The sequence below is a fragment of the Ailuropoda melanoleuca genome, chromosome 2 (assembly GCF_002007445.2).
Source record: "Ailuropoda melanoleuca isolate Jingjing chromosome 2, ASM200744v2, whole genome shotgun sequence".
NCBI lineage: Eukaryota > Metazoa > Chordata > Mammalia > Carnivora > Ursidae > Ailuropoda > Ailuropoda melanoleuca.
In genome coordinates, this window is record NC_048219.1 from 42,635,301 (window position 1) to 42,656,894 (window position 21,594).

Genomic DNA, 21,594 nt, shown 5'->3' on the forward strand with positions numbered 1-21,594 from the left:
TAAAATAATGTACCAACTCACACAGCCAGAGTCCAAGTTCTTGACCATGATGATGTGCTTTGTGCCTTTCAAGAGCATCACATCAATTTTGAACATGTTGTTTGAGATGCTCTTAAAACATAAAGTGGAAATGATGAGGGAAATAAATCTGAGTAGAGATAAAAGAAATTTTACAGCCAGCTATTATCAAAGTTAAATGAAGTCGGGTGAATGAAGATTGTAAAGGGAGGGAGTGTATAGTTAAAAAGGCAACAAGCCTGGGGCAGGGGCAGGGGGGAGGACCATAAAGAGGATGGCACCTTCTTGAAAGACTGAAATGGAAGAACCAAAGTGGAAGAATAAATGTCAGAAGAGTATGATATCAGGGGAGCCAAAGAATGTTTCCAAAAAAAGGATGTAGTCCTCTGTCTAGTGCTCCTAATAGGTAGGGTAAGAAGAAAGGAAAAGTATGAAAAGGATTAAAAGAGAACTTTATTTTAAACATGGAAGTTAATCTCTCACCTTCCTTATTTATCTATTCTTAAAATGCAGATTATTCCACTAAACTAAAAGGAACTTTAAAATACATATACTCAGAGCACCTGGGTGGCCCAGTCGATTAAGCATCCAGCTCTTGATTTCTGTTCAGGTCATGATCTCAGGGTCATACGATGAGCCCTGTGTCAGGCTCTGCACTTAGTGGAATATGCTTCTCTTCCTCTCCCTCTGCCCCTCCCAGAATACTGTCTCTCTTTCTCCCTTTCTCAAATAAATAAGTCTTTAAAAATAAATAAATAAAAATAAAATACATATAATCATATGGACAGAGAAAATAGAAGAGAGGGCATCAGGAAATAAGAAATTTCAATGAATTTTGAGATGAAAGAGAAGGAATATGTAGTTAATATCATCTACATACAAAATACACTGTTAGCTACAATATAGTATGAAAATTGATTTACTGCACAGACCTCCTTATAGTCTTGGAGACAACAGGTACCAGGCAAGAAACTGAAGATACTTAGTACTGAAAACAGGAAAATTGACTGAAATACTCTCTATATAAAGCTACATAGCTATGCCCCAGGCAGAAGACCAGAATATTCTTTGGCTTGCTGCCAGATCATCCTGCAATGAAAACTATCATGCATATAAAACTTCCAATTAGCATCCTAGAGCTTTACTCTTCAATTCTGAAGGACAGTCAGGGATCACCAGATATTTGTGGAAAACCCCTATTTCATGAAAGATAAAGATCGAAAGAAACACAGCAAATAGAACTTAGAAATAATGCAAAGAGCAGGGGGACAAAGACAAAAAGCCTATAGTTAATATCTCTGAGAGAAATGAAAATGATATGGCACCCTCAAAAACAAACAGGATACTATGTAAAAGGAGCATTCAGGAAGCAACAAATAACTTTTGACAGTAAAAATATGCCCCAGATAAAAGATACAGCAGATGAATTTAGAAGATCAAGTTGAGAAAATCTCCCAGAAAATAGAATAATAAGACAGAGACACAGAAATTACAAAAGAAAAAAATAATTGAATTACAGGATAAATCTAGGAGATAGGTCCTACACCAGCTAATCGAGATTGCAGAAAAAGAGAAAATAAAAACAATGTAGAGGAGAAAATTACCAATTATATAATGACAGAAAATTTAACAAAATTAAAAGATAAGTGCTTCCAAAGTGTAAGAGTCTGTCAAGTACCACTACAATGGATTAAAAAACACATCAAAGCACATTACCATGAAATTTCAAAAGACTGAAGACAACATAAAAATTCTAAGATGTTCTGGTGGAAGGGAAGGTGGGTATAACACAGGATTTTGAATAGTAATGGAACTTGATTTCCTGGCAAGAACTTTAAAAGTTAGAAAATAATAAAGTAAAAACACCTTCAATTTTATGAAGGAAAATTATTTCTGACCCGGAAATATATATCCAGTCAAATTTTCACTTGTTTGTGGGTGAAATGAAACCATGTTCGGAGATTCATGTACCAGAGATCCTTTATCAGTCAATTACTAGATGTTATATTCCACCTTGGGTGTTGTATTCCAATAAGTCCATAAAGAAAAGACATGGGATTCAGAAAATAGAAGATGTAACACAAGAAAGAAATGGAAAATTCACAGAATAATAGTGAAGAGAAATTTTAGGATAACAGTTCCAGACAGGAACAAGAAAATACAGTGTTCCTGAAGGATTATTCCAGGGGGAAAATGACAGATTATACCCATTTGACTCTACCAAGAGGAAATAGAGAATTGAAATAATGAAAGGTACATAGAAAAATAAAGCAAAGAAAAAATAAGGAAATACTTAAAGAAGCAAAAAAAATTCACAATAAATAAAATGTGATTGAATTATAATAGTATATAGTTATAATAAAATAAATACTATTAATTTAAAACAAAATTCCTCTCTCTATATTTTTGCTTGGTTAGAAGTGTGTTGGAATTTGTTAGCGGGAAGTTAAACCACCACATTACATGCTAGAAACCTGTAATTGAAAAATGAAGGAGTAGCGTTATAATCAAGTTATTTAGAAATTTAAGATGAAGAAAAGCTCAAAAATTGGAAGTTATTAGATGTAGGGAGCATAAATCAGGATTATAAGGAGTTATGATTGAGAGATAGTCCAGAAATGAGATACCAAAGTTATCAATGGGTACAGAAGAATGTTCAAGAAATGGTAAATGAATGGCATGAGAGAGGAAGATGTTACCACTAGATGATGAGACCATCAAAAGAAGAGGGGTTTTACAGGAGGAGAGAAGAGTAATAGTTTTTAGAGAGCAAGGGGGATAACAATTCCACTTTCCAGCCCTGAAGTGTTCAAGGGGTGAGGATGTCAGCATGCTCCACTTTTAAAGGCTACAAGTGAATCAAGTTTTAGTTGAGACTGTGAGGGAGCATTCGGTGAAGAGGACAAGGCTCAATGGGATTATCAATCATGGTATAAGGCACATTCTCAGAGTTCAGAGGGAATAGAGAAGAGAGAAATTAGGTCGGGGAAAACTTCAGTACATTGTGGAGATGAGAGAAGGGACAGAAAAGATGAATAGAAGAGCCTACATCTTGGGGCAGTGAAAAGGAAAACAGTCTTAAGTGAACTGAATTCCTAAAGTCTTAGTGGACAGTGGACCCTCTGGCCAAATGGTTTAGGCGCAAGCCTGGATATTCTTTTTCCTCTTATTTTATATTTGAAAATTTACAGTGGCAGCAACAGACAGGTATCAAGAAATAGTTACATGGTTCAACACAATAGGGTGAGTGCCAAGCACTGAACAACACAGGCATGAACAGTTGATTGCACATTCATCTGTGGGTCAGAGAGGCAGACAGAGCATGACATTACAGCTGTGTGGTGATGTGACTACTAGGGACTCAAATTAAAACCTGGGAATCTGGGAAGCTTTTCAGACACCTCTCTGTCCCCCAGGCTCCCCTCCCATCTCTCATTTAATCCAACACCAAAACACATTGGATACCTCTTCTTAAATATCTTTCCAATCCATCCTTACTGTTACTGTCATAGTCTAAGCCATCATCACTTACCTTACAACTATAATAACTTCCACAAACATTTACTAGGTGCCTAATATGTGTCAGATATTTACTAGATGCATCTACTGGCTGCCTAATGTATGGTAGGTCCCAGGTAGAGACAGGAAAGGCACCAACGGATAATCAGGGATTTCAAGTAAGGTCAAGTAAAATAACAGTTATAAAACCTTGTGATTCAGGCTCCTAGAATGTGAAGTGTAGGAGTTCAAGAGATAGAAAGCAATGAAGAAGAAAGGTCATATTTTTAATGTTTTTGGTTGGTCTTCTACAGAATACCAAGTGCAAATAACCATCTGTAAGGGCTGACTCATGAACCTGTCCTCAAAATATTATGTTATTAATTTTGGAAGTTAAAGAAAGGGTAAGGATGGCTTGGGCTGAATGTGCAACATCTCTTAAACGTTTTCTACTCTTTTCCCACCAAATTTGACTTAACCTAAGCAATTTAAAAGCAAAATGCTATTTTGTTTTTATAAACTAACACTACTTTCTAGTAATAAACTTAAGTTGGTAAGTCAAATAAATCAACCAAAAAAGTTCATGTTTCAAATTAATGCTCATTTGGTACTACTCCGTAGCTGAGAAACTATATTGAGTCTGTGAATTCAAAAATGAATAAGACAAGATCCTTTCTTCAAAGAACTTACCTAGGGGGGAAATAGAACAAGTAATTGGGAAGCAATGTGGTTAGTGCTCTGGGAACTCAGAGGAAGACTCTAGTCGTTCTAACTGGAGACACATTCACAGAGGTAGTGACCTTTTAGTTAGAATAAGAAGTTTTTCAAACAAATTGTCAATAGTTGATGGTGGTTGGGAGGGAGGGAGGAGAGCCCTAAATATATTCATTTATTCATTCATGAATTCATTTTTTGTTTGTATTTTTGTATTTTTAGTTTTTTTTAGTTTCAAGTTTTTATTTAAATTCCACTTAGTTAACACACAGTGTGATATTAGTTTCAGGTGTAGACTTTAGTGATTCATCACTTATATATGACACCCAGGGCTCATCACAACCAGTGCCCTCCTTAATACCTATCATCCATTTAACCCATCTCCCCATCCACCTCTCCTCCAGCAACCCTCAGTTTGTTCTCTATAATTAAGAGTCTATTTCCTGGTTTGCCTCTCTCTTTTTCCCCCACGTTCATTTGTTTTGTTTCTTAAATTCCACATTTGAGTGAAATCATATGGTATTTGTCTGTCTCTGACTGACTTATTTCACTTAACATAGTAGTCTCTAGCTCCATCCGTGTCGTTGCAAATGGCAAGATTTCATTCTTTTTGATGGCCGAGTAATATTCTACTGTATATATACACAACACATTTTCTTTATCTATTCCTCAGTCAGTGGACATTTGGGCTCATTCCATAATTTGGCTATTGTTAATGATGCTTCTACAAACATTAGGGTGCGTTTATCCCTTCAAATTAGTCTTTTTTATCCTTTGGGTAAATACATAGTAATACAATTGATGGGTTGTAGTTTGGTTCTATTTTTAATTTTTTGAGGAACATCCATACTGTTTTCCAGAGTGGCTGCACCAGTTTGCATTCCTACCAATGGGGTAAGAGGGTTCCCCTTTCTCCTCATCCTCACCAACACCTGTTGTTTTCTATATTGTTAATTTTAGTCATTCTGACTGGTGTGAGGTGATATCTCATTGTAGTTTTGATTTGTATTTCCCTGATGATGAGTGATGGGCATCTTTTCATGTCTGTTAGCCATCTGGCTATCTTCTTTGGAAAAATATCTATTCATGTCTTCTGCCCATTTTTTAACTGGATTATTTGTTTTTTGGTTGTTGAGTTTTATAAGTTCTTTGTAGATTTTGGATACTAACCCTTTATCAGATATGTCACTTACGAATATCTTCTCCCATTCTGTTGGCCTGATTTTTAGTTTTGTTGATTGTTTCCCTTGCTGTGCAGAAGCTTTTTATTTTGATGAAATCCTAATAGTTTATTTTTGCTTTTGTTTCCCTTGCCTCTGGAGATCTGTCTAGTAAGAAGTTTCTACCACCAACATCAAAGAGATTACTGCCTCTATTCTCCTCTAGGATTTTAATGGTTTCCTGTCTCACACTTAGGTCTTTCATCCATCTGGAATATATTTTTGTGTATTGTTTAGGAAAGTGGTCCAGTTTCATTCGTTATCATGAAGCTGTCTAGTTTTCCGAACACCATTTGTTGAAGGGACTATCTTTTTTCCATTGGATATTCTTTCCTGCTTTGTTGAAGATTAATTGACCATATAGTGTGAGTCCATTTCTGGGTTTTCCATTCTGTCCCATTCATCTATGGGTCTGTTTCTGTGCCAGTACCACACTGTCTTGATCACCACAGCTTTGTAATATATCTTAAAGTCTGGAATTGTGAGGCCTCCAGCTTTGCTTTTTCTTTTTCAAGGTTGCTTTGGCTATTTGGGGTCTTTTGTGGTTCCATAAAATTCCTTTGTTCATTCTACATTTGTTATTAAATATTTACTGCACGTCAAGTACCAAGACAAATGCAAAATGAATAGAACACGGTTCCTACTCTCAAGAGCCTTATAGTCTGGAAGAATAACATGAAAATCAATAGATTTAGTAAAGTGCTGTAAGTGACATGGTACAAGCCTGTGTAAGATTTCATGACATTTGGTCAGTTTAACCTAGACAAAGATGTTACAGGAATTTCTACCATGATTATAAGTTGTTTTCTCCCATTAAGATCATAAGATTCATAAAGATAGGTTCTCATTTGGAAGCAAAAAACCAATCCATCTCTAATCTGTAGCTCCAATAGAATAGAAGCTTCATGAAAACAGGGAATTTGTTCAATTCATCACTCTATCCCAGTACTAGATCAGTGCCTGGAACATAGTGATTATTCAGTAAATATATGTTAATTAATGTAATGAATTTGTGGGTCAAAAGAGGTCATCATAAACCTTAGGGGTGAAACTTGAATACCAACAAATTCCAGATATTTCTGTTCTGAAGTGTAATTTGTGTAAAATTTAAAAACATATAGATTTGTGTGTCAAGTGAGAATGTAAACATGGTAATTGCATTGCCTGAGTCAGGATTGTAATCTGGCTAGATTCTGCCATTCCAAAACTGTGTGATGATGGGAAATCTCTTAACCTCTCTGACTTCCATTTCTTTGTTTGTTAAATGGGAATGAAACCTATCTCATATACCTTGCAGAGCTATTCAAGTATTAAGTGATATAATGCATGTACATGTCCTATATAAACTTCAAACCATTATATAATTATGAACTATATACCAAAATTAAATTTCTAAGGCTTTAATATTACAGGAATGCCCTCCAAAGTCAGTCAATTAAGCAGTTTTTTTTCCTGTTTTTTTTTTCTTCAGTGCAGTGCCTGGAGATGACCACCAAACGGAAAATCATCGGCCGACTGGTGCCGTGCCGATGTTTCCGAGGTGAAGAAGAAATCATCTCAGTTTTAGACTACTCCCACTGCAGTCTTCAGCAGGTGCCAAAGGAGGTCTTTAACTTTGAGCGGACATTAGAGGAACTTTATCTAGATGCCAATCAAATTGAAGAGCTACCCAAGGTAATCTTTGACAACCTAAAATATACACCATAAATGAGTATTTCATAATATCCAAAGACTTGGCATAATGATAATGTTAACTATAGCCTTCTCTCTGGACAATTGGCAAGTTGTTCAGACTGATATAACTTTCCCCAATATTCTTGTTGGTACCTTTTAATACCACTTCATTTGTAACTTAATGTGATATATTAATGACCAGTTGAGCTCCATGGACATCATCATTTTATGAATTATACCTTATTTTATTTGTTTTTTTAAAGATTTTATTTTCATTTATTTGAGAGAGAAGGAGAGTGTGACAGAGAGCATAAGCGGGGGAAAGGCAGAGGGACAAGCAGACTCCTTGCTGAGTGCAGAGCCTGATGCAGGGCTCTATCCCAGGAGCCTGGGATCATGACCTGAGCCAAAGGCAGACACTTAATTGATTGAGCCACCCAGATGCCCCTGAATTATGCCTTATTTTAATTTAAAATGGCCTCCATGAAAATACATATTGAGATCAATATCAGTGGGTTGAGATCAATAGCTTATGTTTGGAAAAGAAAGGAAAGATATGACCCTCTATTCCAGAAGTGNGTTTTTTTTAGTTTCAAGTTTTTATTTAAATTCCACTTAGTTAACACACAGTGTGATATTAGTTTCAGGTGTAGACTTTAGTGATTCATCACTTATATATGACACCCAGGGCTCATCACAACCAGTGCCCTCCTTAATACCTATCATCCATTTAACCCATCTCCCCATCCACCTCTCCTCCAGCAACCCTCAGTTTGTTCTCTATAATTAAGAGTCTATTTCCTGGTTTGCCTCTCTCTTTTTCCCCCACGTTCATTTGTTTTGTTTCTTAAATTCCACATTTGAGTGAAATCATATGGTATTTGTCTGTCTCTGACTGACTTATTTCACTTAACATAGTAGTCTCTAGCTCCATCCGTGTCGTTGCAAATGGCAAGATTTCATTCTTTTTGATGGCCGAGTAATATTCTACTGTATATATACACAACACATTTTCTTTATCTATTCCTCAGTCAGTGGACATTTGGGCTCATTCCATAATTTGGCTATTGTTAATGATGCTTCTACAAACATTAGGGTGCGTTTATCCCTTCAAATTAGTCTTTTTTATCCTTTGGGTAAATACATAGTAATACAATTGATGGGTTGTAGTTTGGTTCTATTTTTAATTTTTTGAGGAACATCCATACTGTTTTCCAGAGTGGCTGCACCAGTTTGCATTCCTACCAATGGGGTAAGAGGGTTCCCCTTTCTCCTCATCCTCACCAACACCTGTTGTTTTCTATATTGTTAATTTTAGTCATTCTGACTGGTGTGAGGTGATATCTCATTGTAGTTTTGATTTGTATTTCCCTGATGATGAGTGATGGGCATCTTTTCATGTCTGTTAGCCATCTGGCTATCTTCTTTGGAAAAATATCTATTCATGTCTTCTGCCCATTTTTTAACTGGATTATTTGTTTTTTGGTTGTTGAGTTTTATAAGTTCTTTGTAGATTTTGGATACTAACCCTTTATCAGATATGTCACTTACGAATATCTTCTCCCATTCTGTTGGCCTGATTTTTAGTTTTGTTGATTGTTTCCCTTGCTGTGCAGAAGCTTTTTATTTTGATGAAGTCCTAATAGTTTATTTTTGCTTTTGTTTCCCTTGCCTCTGGAGATCTGTCTAGTAAGAAGTTTCTACCACCAACATCAAAGAGATTACTGCCTCTATTCTCCTCTAGGATTTTAATGGTTTCCTGTCTCACACTTAGGTCTTTCATCCATCTGGAATATATTTTTGTGTATTGTTTAGGAAAGTGGTCCAGTTTCATTCGTTATCATGAAGCTGTCTAGTTTTCCGAACACCATTTGTTGAAGGGACTATCTTTTTTCCATTGGATATTCTTTCCTGCTTTGTTGAAGATTAATTGACCATATAGTGTGAGTCCATTTCTGGGTTTTCCATTCTGTCCCATTCATCTATGGGTCTGTTTCTGTGCCAGTACCACACTGTCTTGATCACCACAGCTTTGTAATATATCTTAAAGTCTGGAATTGTGAGGCCTCCAGCTTTGCTTTTTCTTTTTCAAGGTTGCTTTGGCTATTTGGGGTCTTTTGTGGTTCCATAAAATTCCATTGTTCATTCTACATTTGTTATTAAATATTTACTGCACGTCAAGTACCAAGACAAATGCAAAATGAATAGAACACGGTTCCTACTCTCAAGAGCCTTATAGTCTGGAAGAATAACATGAAAATCAATAGATTTAGTAAAGTGCTGTAAGTGACATGGTACAAGCCTGTGTAAGATTTCATGACATTTGGTCAGTTTAACCTAGACAAAGATGTTACAGGAATTTCTACCATGATTATAAGTTGTTTTCTCCCATTAAGATCATAAGATTCATAAAGATAGGTTCTCATTTGGAAGCAAAAAACCAATCCATCTCTAATCTGTAGCTCCAATAGAATAGAAGCTTCATGAAAACAGGGAATTTGTTCAATTCATCACTCTATCCCAGTACTAGATCAGTGCCTGGAACATAGTGATTATTCAGTAAATATATGTTAATTAATGTAATGAATTTGTGGGTCAAAAGAGGTCATCATAAACCTTAGGGGTGAAACTTGAATACCAACAAATTCCAGATATTTCTGTTCTGAAGTGTAATTTGTGTAAAATTTAAAAACATATAGATTTGTGTGTCCAGTGAGAATGTAAACATGGTAATTGCATTGCCTGAGTCAGGATTGTAACCTGGCTAGATTCTGCCATTCCAAAACTGTGTGATGATGGGAAATCTCTTAACCTCTCTGACTTCCGTTTCTTTGTTTGTTAAATGGGAATGAAACCTATCTCACATACCTTGCAGAGCTATTCAAGTATTAAGTGATATAATGCATGTACATGTCCTATATAAACTTCAAACCATTATATAATTATGAACTATATACCAAAATTAAATTTCTAAGGCTTTAATATTACAGGAATGCCCTCCAAAGTCAGTCAATTAAGCAGTTTTTTTTCCTGTTTTTTTTTTCTTCAGTGCAGTGCCTGGAGATGACCACCAAACGGAAAATCATCGGCCGACTGGTGCCGTGCCGATGTTTCCGAGGTGAAGAAGAAATCATCTCAGTTTTAGACTACTCCCACTGCAGTCTTCAGCAGGTGCCAAAGGAGGTCTTTAACTTTGAGCGGACATTAGAGGAACTTTATCTAGATGCCAATCAAATTGAAGAGCTACCCAAGGTAATCTTTGACAACCTAAAATATACACCATAAATGAGTATTTCATAATATCCAAAGACTTGGCATAATGATAATGTTAACTATAGCCTTCTCTCTGGACAATTGGCAAGTTGTTCAGACTGATATAACTTTCCCCAATATTCTTGTTGGTACCTTTTAATACCACTTCATTTGTAACTTAATGTGATATATTAATGACCAGTTGAGCTCCATGGACATCATCATTTTATGAATTATACCTTATTTTATTTGTTTTTTTAAAGATTTTATTTTCATTTATTTGAGAGAGAAGGAGAGTGTGACAGAGAGCATAAGCGGGGGAAAGGCAGAGGGACAAGCAGACTCCTTGCTGAGTGCAGAGCCTGATGCAGGGCTCTATCCCAGGAGCCTGGGATCATGACCTGAGCCAAAGGCAGACACTTAATCGATTGAGCCACCCAGATGCCCCTGAATTATGCCTTATTTTAATTTAAAATGGCCTCCATGAAAATACATATTGAGATCAATATCAGTGGGTTGAGATCAATAGCTTATGTTTGGAAAAGAAAGGAAAGATATGACCCTCTATTCCAGAAGTGAAATTTTTATGTTGATGATAAGGAAACATTGTTTTAAATCCTTGAAATATATGTTCCAAGTCTAAGAAGTACTTTTACACACACACACGCACAGTTAATACTATTATGAAAAACATGCTATTATTTCTGGAATTTGGAATCTTTGATTATTACAGACATCACTGAATATATGGCATACAAGTATAAGCAGAGTATAGCTAAAAATTTAACTCATATAGAACTTTGCACACACACTGCTGTTATGACATTGTCTGTGCAAAGAAAATATCTCCTGTCTCCTCTTCTGCACTGCAGAAAAGATTGGATGATAAAAGATTAGCTAACACAGACCAAGGCCACACAGCAGAGAGGCTCAAAATCTAAACCACCATATATTAATGATCATCTAGATAAGTGACTCATATTAAGTAGCTGGTATAGCATTTACCTGTGAAAGATTTACATAATGACTCAGAGGGAAAAAATGTCTTACAATACATTTCTATTGCTTATGCTAAAAAAAAAATGCATATTAAATACCCAGGAACCAGGAAAGGAAACTTCCATAATAAAAACTCACTTCATTATCAAATTCTGAGTATAATGTGCTGATCAAACCAAATCATGAATAATTGTTTTCACTTAGGTTCATAAATTATGGTATTAATATAATACTTTAGAGGCAGGAATTATTTAATATGTACTTCAAAACCAATATACTTCATTTTTGACAACCAAAGTATATAGTGTTGTCTTGGATTTGGGATCAGGAGGTCTGGGTGAGGCTTAAAAAGAGTTTTAACTGCATGGAGTGCCGTGTAGATGCATATGAAATAGAGGCTGGCTTGAAATGGGCTGTTTCTCCCAAAGGCTATGAACTTCTTGAGGGCACAGTTGGCGTCTTATTCCTCTCTGCCTCCCTGTGCACATGGTGACTTTCACATAATGGATATGCAGTCTCTCTCTTGTCACTGCCGGTGGCACAATGCAGAGAACTTCATGTACTGCAGGACTTGATTAGCAAAATGATATAAAGTTTAAACAACTCATAAATGTGACATTTAGCTCTAATTTAGAAAAACAAGTATTTTTTTAGAGCAGCCCCATCTAAGATTGCCAGAAAAATAAAGGGCGTCCACTGAAATTTGAATTNCAACAAATTCCAGATATTTCTGTTCTGAAGTGTAATTTGTGTAAAATTTAAAAACATATAGATTTGTGTGTCCAGTGAGAATGTAAACATGGTAATTGCATTGCCTGAGTCAGGATTGTAACCTGGCTAGATTCTGCCATTCCAAAACTGTGTGATGATGGGAAATCTCTTAACCTCTCTGACTTCCGTTTCTTTGTTTGTTAAATGGGAATGAAACCTATCTCACNCTTTTTCAAGGTTGCTTTGGCTATTTGGGGTCTTTTGTGGTTCCATAAAATTCCTTTGTTCATTCTACATTTGTTATTAAATATTTACTGCACGTCAAGTACCAAGACAAATGCAAAATGAATAGAACACGGTTCCTACTCTCAAGAGCCTTATAGTCTGGAAGAATAACATGAAAATCAATAGATTTAGTAAAGTGCTGTAAGTGACATGGTACAAGCCTGTGTAAGATTTCATGACATTTGGTCAGTTTAACCTAGACAAAGATGTTACAGGAATTTCTACCATGATTATAAGTTGTTTTCTCCCATTAAGATCATAAGATTCATAAAGATAGGTTCTCATTTGGAAGCAAAAAACCAATCCATCTCTAATCTGTAGCTCCAATAGAATAGAAGCTTCATGAAAACAGGGAATTTGTTCAATTCATCACTCTATCCCAGTACTAGATCAGTGCCTGGAACATAGTGATTATTCAGTAAATATATGTTAATTAATGTAATGAATTTGTGGGTCAAAAGAGGTCATCATAAACCTTAGGGGTGAAACTTGAATACCAACAAATTCCAGATATTTCTGTTCTGAAGTGTAATTTGTGTAAAATTTAAAAACATATAGATTTGTGTGTCCAGTGAGAATGTAAACATGGTAATTGCATTGCCTGAGTCAGGATTGTAACCTGGCTAGATTCTGCCATTCCAAAACTGTGTGATGATGGGAAATCTCTTAACCTCTCTGACTTCCGTTTCTTTGTTTGTTAAATGGGAATGAAACCTATCTCACATACCTTGCAGAGCTATTCAAGTATTAAGTGATATAATGCATGTACATGTCCTATATAAACTTCAAACCATTATATAATTATGAACTATATACCAAAATTAAATTTCTAAGGCTTTAATATTACAGGAATGCCCTCCAAAGTCAGTCAATTAAGCAGTTTTTTTTCCTGTTTTTTTTTTCTTCAGTGCAGTGCCTGGAGATGACCACCAAACGGAAAATCATCGGCCGACTGGTGCCGTGCCGATGTTTCCGAGGTGAAGAAGAAATCATCTCAGTTTTAGACTACTCCCACTGCAGTCTTCAGCAGGTGCCAAAGGAGGTCTTTAACTTTGAGCGGACATTAGAGGAACTTTATCTAGATGCCAATCAAATTGAAGAGCTACCCAAGGTAATCTTTGACAACCTAAAATATACACCATAAATGAGTATTTCATAATATCCAAAGACTTGGCATAATGATAATGTTAACTATAGCCTTCTCTCTGGACAATTGGCAAGTTGTTCAGACTGATATAACTTTCCCCAATATTCTTGTTGGTACCTTTTAATACCACTTCATTTGTAACTTAATGTGATATATTAATGACCAGTTGAGCTCCATGGACATCATCATTTTATGAATTATACCTTATTTTATTTGTTTTTTTAAAGATTTTATTTTCATTTATTTGAGAGAGAAGGAGAGTGTGACAGAGAGCACAAGCAGGGGGAAAGGCAGAGGGACAAGCAGACTCCTTGCTGAGTGCAGAGCCTGATGCAGGGCTCTATCCCAGGAGCCTGGGATCATGACCTGAGCCAAAGGCAGACACTTAATCGATTGAGCCACCCAGATGCCCCTGAATTATGCCTTATTTTAATTTAAAATGGCCTCCATGAAAATACATATTGAGATCAATATCAGTGGGTTGAGATCAATAGCTTATGTTTGGAAAAGAAAGGAAAGATATGACCCTCTATTCCAGAAGTGAAATTTTTATGTTGATGATAAGGAAACATTGTTTTAAATCCTTGAAATATATGTTCCAAGTCTAAGAAGTATTTTTACACACACACGCACAGTTAATACTATTATGAAAAACATGCTATTATTTCTGGAATTTGGAATCTTTGATTATTACAGACATCACTGAATATATGGCATACAAGTATAAGCAGAGTATAGCTAAAAATTTAACTCATATAGAACTTTGCACACACACTGCTGTTATGACATTGTCTGTGCAAAGAAAATATCTCCTGTCTCCTCTTCTGCACTGCAGAAAAGATTGGATGATAAAAGATTAGCTAACACAGACCAAGGCCACACAGCAGAGAGGCTCAAAATCTAAACCACCATATATTAATGATCATCTAGATAAGTGACTCATATTAAGTAGCTGGTATAGCATTTACCTGTGAAAGATTTACATAATGACTCAGAGGGAAAAAATGTCTTACAATACATTTCTATTGCTTATGCTAAAAAAAAAATGCATATTAAATACCCAGGAACCAGGAAAGGAAACTTCCATAATAAAAACTCACTTCGTTATCAAATTCTGAGTATAATGTGCTGATCAAACCAAATTATGAATAATTGTTTTCACTTAGGTTCATAAATTATGGTATTAATATAATACTTTAGAGGCAGGAATTATTTAATATGTACTTCAAAACCAATATACTTCATTTTTGACAACCAAAGTATATAGTGTTGTCTTGGATTTGGGATCAGGAGGTCTGGGTGAGGCTTAAAAAGAGTTTTAACTGCATGGAGTGCCGTGTAGATGCATATGAAATAGAGGCTGGCTTGAAATGGGCTGTTTCTCCCAAAGGCTATGAACTTCTTGAGGGCACAGTTGGCGTCTTATTCCTCTCTGCCTCCCTGTGCACATGGTGACTTTCACATAATGGATATTCAGTCTCTCTCTTGTCACTGCCGGTGGCACAATGCAGAGAACTTCATGTACTGCAGGACTTGATTAGCAAAATGATATAAAGTTTAAACAACTCATAAATGTGACATTTAGCTCTAATTTAGAAAAACAAGTATTTTTTTAGAGCAGCCCCATCTAAGATTGCCAGAAAAAAAGGGCGTCCACTGAAATTTGAATTTTAAACTAAAAACCGGAATATTTTTGGTATAATTATGTCCCCAAAATTGCATTCGATATTCTAAAAAAAAATGGTTATTTAACTTGGCATCCTGTATTTTTATTTGCTGAATCTTGAGAGCCCTAAGCCAATCTAGTTATTTAAAGTCTTTTTCTAGATCCGTGCAACAGATTCTGTAAGAAAAATAGCAAAAACATGGTTTATCAATCAAGTGTTTATTTAATATCTATATTACTATACGGTGTTTGAGGCTTTAGGAGGGTACAAGAGAAATCAATCTCAATTCTTAGTCTCAAGGATCTAACCACCTAATCACAGAGAAAACTGAAGCATTAGAGGCCAAAATGATAATGTGTAATCAGAGCCAAAGAGCCAAATACCTTTGGAGAGAAAAGTTTCACTCTTACAGGGGGTCCAGGAAGGCTTGACCAAAAGGTAAAGATGCAAAAGTTAAGATGTACATACAGAGAGGGCGAGGAGAGGGACAGTAGAGCTGTGAAGAGTCTGGAACTGCAGGGAATGCCAACACTAGTAAGGGAGTGCCAACAATATGTAAGTAGAGTAGGGAGAGCATGGAGGACCCAGATTATGAAAGGCATTGAGAGTCACTAAGCATTGTTTGACTCGATGAATTAGGCAGATAGCGTCATTGGAGAGTCATGTATCACGTAAATCACCAGAAGCCTATGTAAGCTTGGATTAACAATACATAAAAATAATACAAGTGAACCAAAGACTCAATATGATTTCCCAGTGTATTGATTTGAGGAGAGATTGTTATCTTTGATTATTGGTATGCTTTATATATTTCAAAGATCTTTCACATAATCTCTCAAGGTTTCTTTGAGTTCCCAAATTCAAGGTGTTGCTTTCATAAAACAGCTCTCTGTTACTTTCTTCTAATGTATTTGATATTGGGATATGGTCTGAATTATCTGACGTTGAGATATGATCATAATAGTACATGAATATATTTGTGCAATTAGAAAAACAGGAAGTTAAACAAAAACTCTCTGTTTTCCTGAGAAAGACAAGAAAGTCCTAACTTATCCTTAGGTCTCATTGGCCTTAAATGTGTTACATGTTCATTGCTGATCCAGTCCCTTTGCTATAGAATCCACTATACCAAGAAAAATGAGATTACCTTGATTGAATTAAACAATGATGGGCCACCTCTGTGGATTTGATTGCTGGCCGCAACATAAAGGGAAAGAGTGCAAGGACTGTGGGGAGATTACCACAGTGTACACTACAAAGAAAATGTTATACAGTCATTGTTTCATGAGGAAAAGTAGACAAAGTATTGAGTTTCTAGGGCGTTTAATCTTCAAATTTAAATTAAATAAAACCTTTTTTGTCTCCAATTTTATGTCATTGTTTTCTTTATGTTTCCCTGGCATTGTTACCATGGTGATCTCAAATTTGTTGAGTAAATGAGATCATTATTTGTATTTTTGGTATTACATTATGAAAAGAATTACCTTTATAATTTTTTTTTATTTTGTTCTTTCTGATATTTTATTCAGAGAATAATCTAGCTGGCTAAGAATTGCTACTGTAAGATGTTACACAACAGGTATAGAATAGAGTCAAGGTTAATGACATTAGAAAAAGATATGTCAAGACTGTGTCAGAGAAGATGCAAAAATAGATATGAAAGAACAGGAAGTTTTTTTATTAGGAATGGTTCAATCTGTGTTACTTAATTTGCTGTAGTAAAAGGTAAAAGTACAAAATGACATGCCTTTCACACAGTAATAGAAAACCCACACAGCTTATAATTTAATACTGTTTTGCTTGTTATTTTGAACCAGGAACTTAAAATTATAGACAGAGTAATAGACCATAACAGGTGCATATTCTATATGACGTAGTGTTGGAAGACGAAAGTTAAAAAAAAAAAACAATAAAGAGAAAAATTGCTGGGAAGCCTCTTAAAACTGAAGAGGAACCTTTAAAAAGAGAATAGAAATAATTTGGAAAAGCTAATATGTGACCAAAATTGAAAGACATAGAGAGTGAATTTGACAGATGAGGTCAATTTAACCACATGTAAAAGAGGGTGGAATGAAATCTGAAGCACCAGACTTAGAAAATTTTCTCCCTATTAAACTTTACAGTCTACCCTTGAAATATTTTAGAGATTAAGAACATGACCTTTGGACCCAGACAAACATAGGATTAGATTTTAGCAGTGCTGTTGGGAAGATATTTTATTTTCTGGGAGTCTCAGTTTCTTCATTAGCAAAAATGGGAAAATAATAGCGGTTGCTAGTGGTGAGATAGATGATAGATGATAAGTAGATAAATAGATAAATGAGTATTGGGTGAGATAATGCATATGAAATACCTGGAATAGAGAAATATCCAATAATCAGTATTCATCATTCTCCTATCACAGTTGAAGATAATACCCATGTTAATTACCCCGAGTAAAACAAAAGTAAGAATGTGTAACATCTCAAGATAGTTCTGGGCATTGACTCTCTAACAAAAAATTATGTGGCATGACTTTATCTCTAAAATCTCCAAAGACAGCTTCTAGGAAATCAATTCCCTGCCTAAAATGGGTGTAGGTTTTTTACTCTACCAGCTGCATCAACACATTTGTGATAACACCACCGTTTATGCAGAAAATTTCCCTGACTCACAGAATCACAATGTTGTATTATATTTGAATAGGTGCAACTTTGAAGATTATTTAATTTAGCCCTCAATTATTACTAATAAGCAAATTCAGGCCAGAAAAGTTAATTAACTTCTTTTAGGCCACATGGGATATTAGATTCCTATCCAAAACTGTTACCAAAGACTGTGTATTCATTAGGATAGAATAGGTTAGGCTACAGTAACAAGTTAAAAGCTCAGTGTGTAACTGAAAAAAAGTTTTACTTGGTTTCCTATGAGTGTTGGCAGGAAGCCCTGCCCTTTAGAAACCCAGTGTTAACTAATCTAACTGTCCACCCAAGGCAGAAATGTCCACTTATTATTTCTCTCGCAACAGTCATCCAACCTCTTCATAAATATTTCTATCAGTGGAAGAAAGCACTAAATTTAGAAGCAGACCATTGTATTATTGGAAAGTTTGGGTTATTAGAATGTTCTGCAATATGTTAATTATGTTTGCCCATACCCATCCATCTATCTAATCATCTAAAACTGGGCTAGGCACTTGGGGTGATACAAAGATTATTAAGTCATGCCTTCTCTGGATAAGCAACTATGCTTCTGGCATTACTGCCCTGATCCTTCAGATATTTTAAAGGAATTCATATACTTTGCCTTAAAGTTCTGTTTTTCCAAAACAAGTTTCCAAAATTTTTTGACATTTTTCGAAGACATGTTTTGTAAATGCTTCCCCATCTTAGTTACATTTCTCTGGACACATTATAATTATTAGCTTGGTTTTAGACATTGATATAGCAAATAAAAATATCTGTCCACATGGAGGTATTCAACAGAGGAATAAACAAAATGTAATGGAACTGAGGAGAGAGGTCAGAGTTGGAGATGGATTTAAGATTTAGCCACTTAGAGGTGAGAATTAAAACCAGGAGACAAGATAATGTCCCTGAGAAAGAAAGGAAAAAGAAAATTGCTGAGAAACAAATAATTAAACTATAAAAAGCAAAATGACAGTACAAACCCACCATAGGAACTTGCCTAGAAGTTACCTGTGTTTTCCCCAGTAGTCATGGCAACTGTGTGTACAGGGGTAAAATTTGGGAATTTTATTATGCTCATGTAGGTAAAAACTCCATGGGTAAGAGAAATATGGTATCTCAATTGATTTTGATCTGGATATCTATAGCTTACAAAAACCTATTGGCTCATAATGAATAGAAGAAAAGGATGTAGTCTCAGGTGTGTGGTACTATCAAAACTAATTCTGGAAATTTCCCATCTTCCAAGTCATTTAAAATTTAAGGTCATGGGCATTTTACTTGTAAAATATGAGTTTTATATATGAGAAAAGAGAGGTTCTAGCTTCCTATCAGAATGCCATAAAGCACTCAGAGGGACACAAAACGGGTGAGATATAGGGAAGTCATACAACTATTTTTAAATAATTAGGAAGAGGACCAAAGAAACAGATATTAATTTGAATATTAAACTATACATTCTTAGAACTTGCTAATTTTCTGGAGGCATATTGTTAATGCCAGAAAAAAAGGCTCAAAATCTAACAGTTACTTCTCCAGGGCAACAGGCAGGCACTGGGGAGCCAGGAGCCAGGCAAGGGCTACATTGAAAACCATTGCTTGGTGCCCCCTGTTCCATGGTTTCCACTCATACAGGGCTGTGTAGCTGAAGCATTGGTCACCCAATATGAAGCAGTCAGGAATTTATCAAAGGGGGGATATTTTAGACTGATGAAAATTTGTCATGGCATGGCTTCAGTCACTAAGCCCTGAATAGCAGAAATCCTCATTGACTCTGCAGAAAATAAATGAGCAGCAAAAATGCACCTGAATTGTGCCAGCAGCCAGCAAGTAAAATAGAGCTCAGAGTTAATGACTGGCAAATGGGCTATGACAACTGTATTGTAGCATTTGTCCTGAGCCTACACAGAAATGCCAAGCAAGCTCTCTGCTCAGAGACTTGGCCCCTGCTTTTCCCTCTGCCACCATTCCATATGGCCTGTGCCTTCTTTGTTTCCTTCAGTCCTCTGCTCAAACAGCACCTTACCAAAGAAGTTTTTCCCATTATCTTATTTGAAATAATAACACTCACCACCACCACCACTTGTTTCCCCCAACAAAATTTAAGACTTAAGCTATATCTCTGGATTTCTTGTACAATTCAATTGTGTTAACGAGTATTAAGATACTGCCTCAATACTTCATCATTGTTATAAAACATCTGCATAGATAGCTTCCTCCAATATGATATCTGTTATTTTTATTTTACGAAGAGTGAGAGTTTGACAGTGGCCAGAGGTAAGGAAGGACAGGAAGAGTTAGAGCCTTTCAGCATAGGTCACAGAAAATAAAATTCTCTCATTTAATAGTGGTCTGTTTGTTTAATTTTTGATGCAATTCTGGGGGTTGAAGTGAGGTGGGGTAATTTTTGAGCCTCCTCTGCAATCCATGACCTAATACCATGCATTCTGCTTTTTTTTTTTTTTTTTTTTACTCTCAAACTCTGAGTACTTTGTCCATAGATTAGATCTGCCATGTGATATTTTCTCAAGTTAAGGAATGTGTTCTCTGACTCTTAAACAGTCAAAGGTAACAAAGGAAGGGTGTCATGAAGCGTACTTTTACATGTATGGGGATGGAGAAGGAATAAATCTTCTAAAATCACTTTTGAACTTAATGTTTTGTGATTCACTCATCTGAGTTTCCTTTTATTTATTTTATTTTAAAGACTTTACTTATTTATTATTATTTGACAGCACAGAGAGAGAGAGAGAGTGCAAGCATGTGCATGGGAGCACAAGCAAGGGGATTGGCAGGCAGGGGGAGAAGAAGAAGTAGGCTCTCTTCTTAGCATGGAGCCCAATGCCGGGCCTGATACCAGGACTCTGGGATCATGACCTGAGCAGTAAGCAGATGCTTACCTGACTGAGCCACCCTGGCACCCTGAGATTCCTTTTAAATAGATAAAAATGATAAGCAATAGAAGGAAGCATTATGACAAGAGTAGTGACTGTAATCACTGGTTATTATCATGTAAGTACTACAATATAATGTAAAGAGGTCTGGAGAAAGAGGGCCAGGTTTAACCCAAGTTCTGATACTAATTAACCATGAAACGTCAGACATACTATTTAACCCCTTTGAACCTTGTCTTCTTCATTTGCGGTAGATGCTAACAAATTTGTTCCTGTTCATTTCTGAAGATTGTGATGAGGATCAAATAATATAAAGTATCTGAAAATACTATGAAAGCAGTAGAATGAAAAGTAACTCTTGAGTTAAGAGAAATGGCTTCTTTTGGTAAAGATGAACATTTATTGGAAATATATCAGGGGCTCGTTAACTTAATAGGATCCTGGAGAACTTTACATGGGAAAAGGTTAAGAAACAAGAGAGCTTTGGCTTGCTGCACAGAATCCTGCTCTGTAGCAGTATGGGCCACACTGCTGCTCTTGTGAGGAATGCAATCTCCAAACACTTCCTTGCAATCATGATGTTTGTTCAAGATTCAAATTCCAGTTGCCTCCCCAATTAATATGCAATGAGAGATGCCCTTAAAAGGAAGGTCAAGGTTCTAATGGAAAGAGAGGAATGGCTGCTCAACAAGCAAAAAACAGTGTCCTCCAATGTTATACATATCGTATATCTTCAATTTAATTGTTTCCTTTTTTCTTTTTATTCACTGATGTTTGCTACCTCTGATTTAGGAGTCTGAGGGCATGTTTTTCTCAGGCCTTTAAATAAAATTATTTGAAATCAAGGTC

At 35.9% G+C, this 21,594-nt stretch overlaps 1 protein-coding gene across 9 annotated transcripts in view; it reads left to right on the plus strand.

Annotated features, from left to right (window-relative positions):
* LRRC7 (leucine rich repeat containing 7) overlaps positions 1-21,594 on the plus strand; it is a 555,497-nt gene that overhangs the window by 211,505 nt on the left and 322,398 nt on the right. For 8 of the 9 annotated variants that reach the window (XM_034653674.1, XM_034653676.1, XM_034653675.1 and 5 more), the window contains exon 1: positions 13,283-13,482. In XM_034653674.1, coding sequence (XP_034509565.1) covers positions 13,294-13,482 — 189 coding nt within the window. In that variant the 5' untranslated portion in view covers positions 13,283-13,293. Of the gene's footprint in view, positions 1-6,921; positions 7,125-13,282; positions 13,483-21,594 lie in introns of those variants that run through there. The other variant, XM_034653683.1, reaches the window with a different exon arrangement.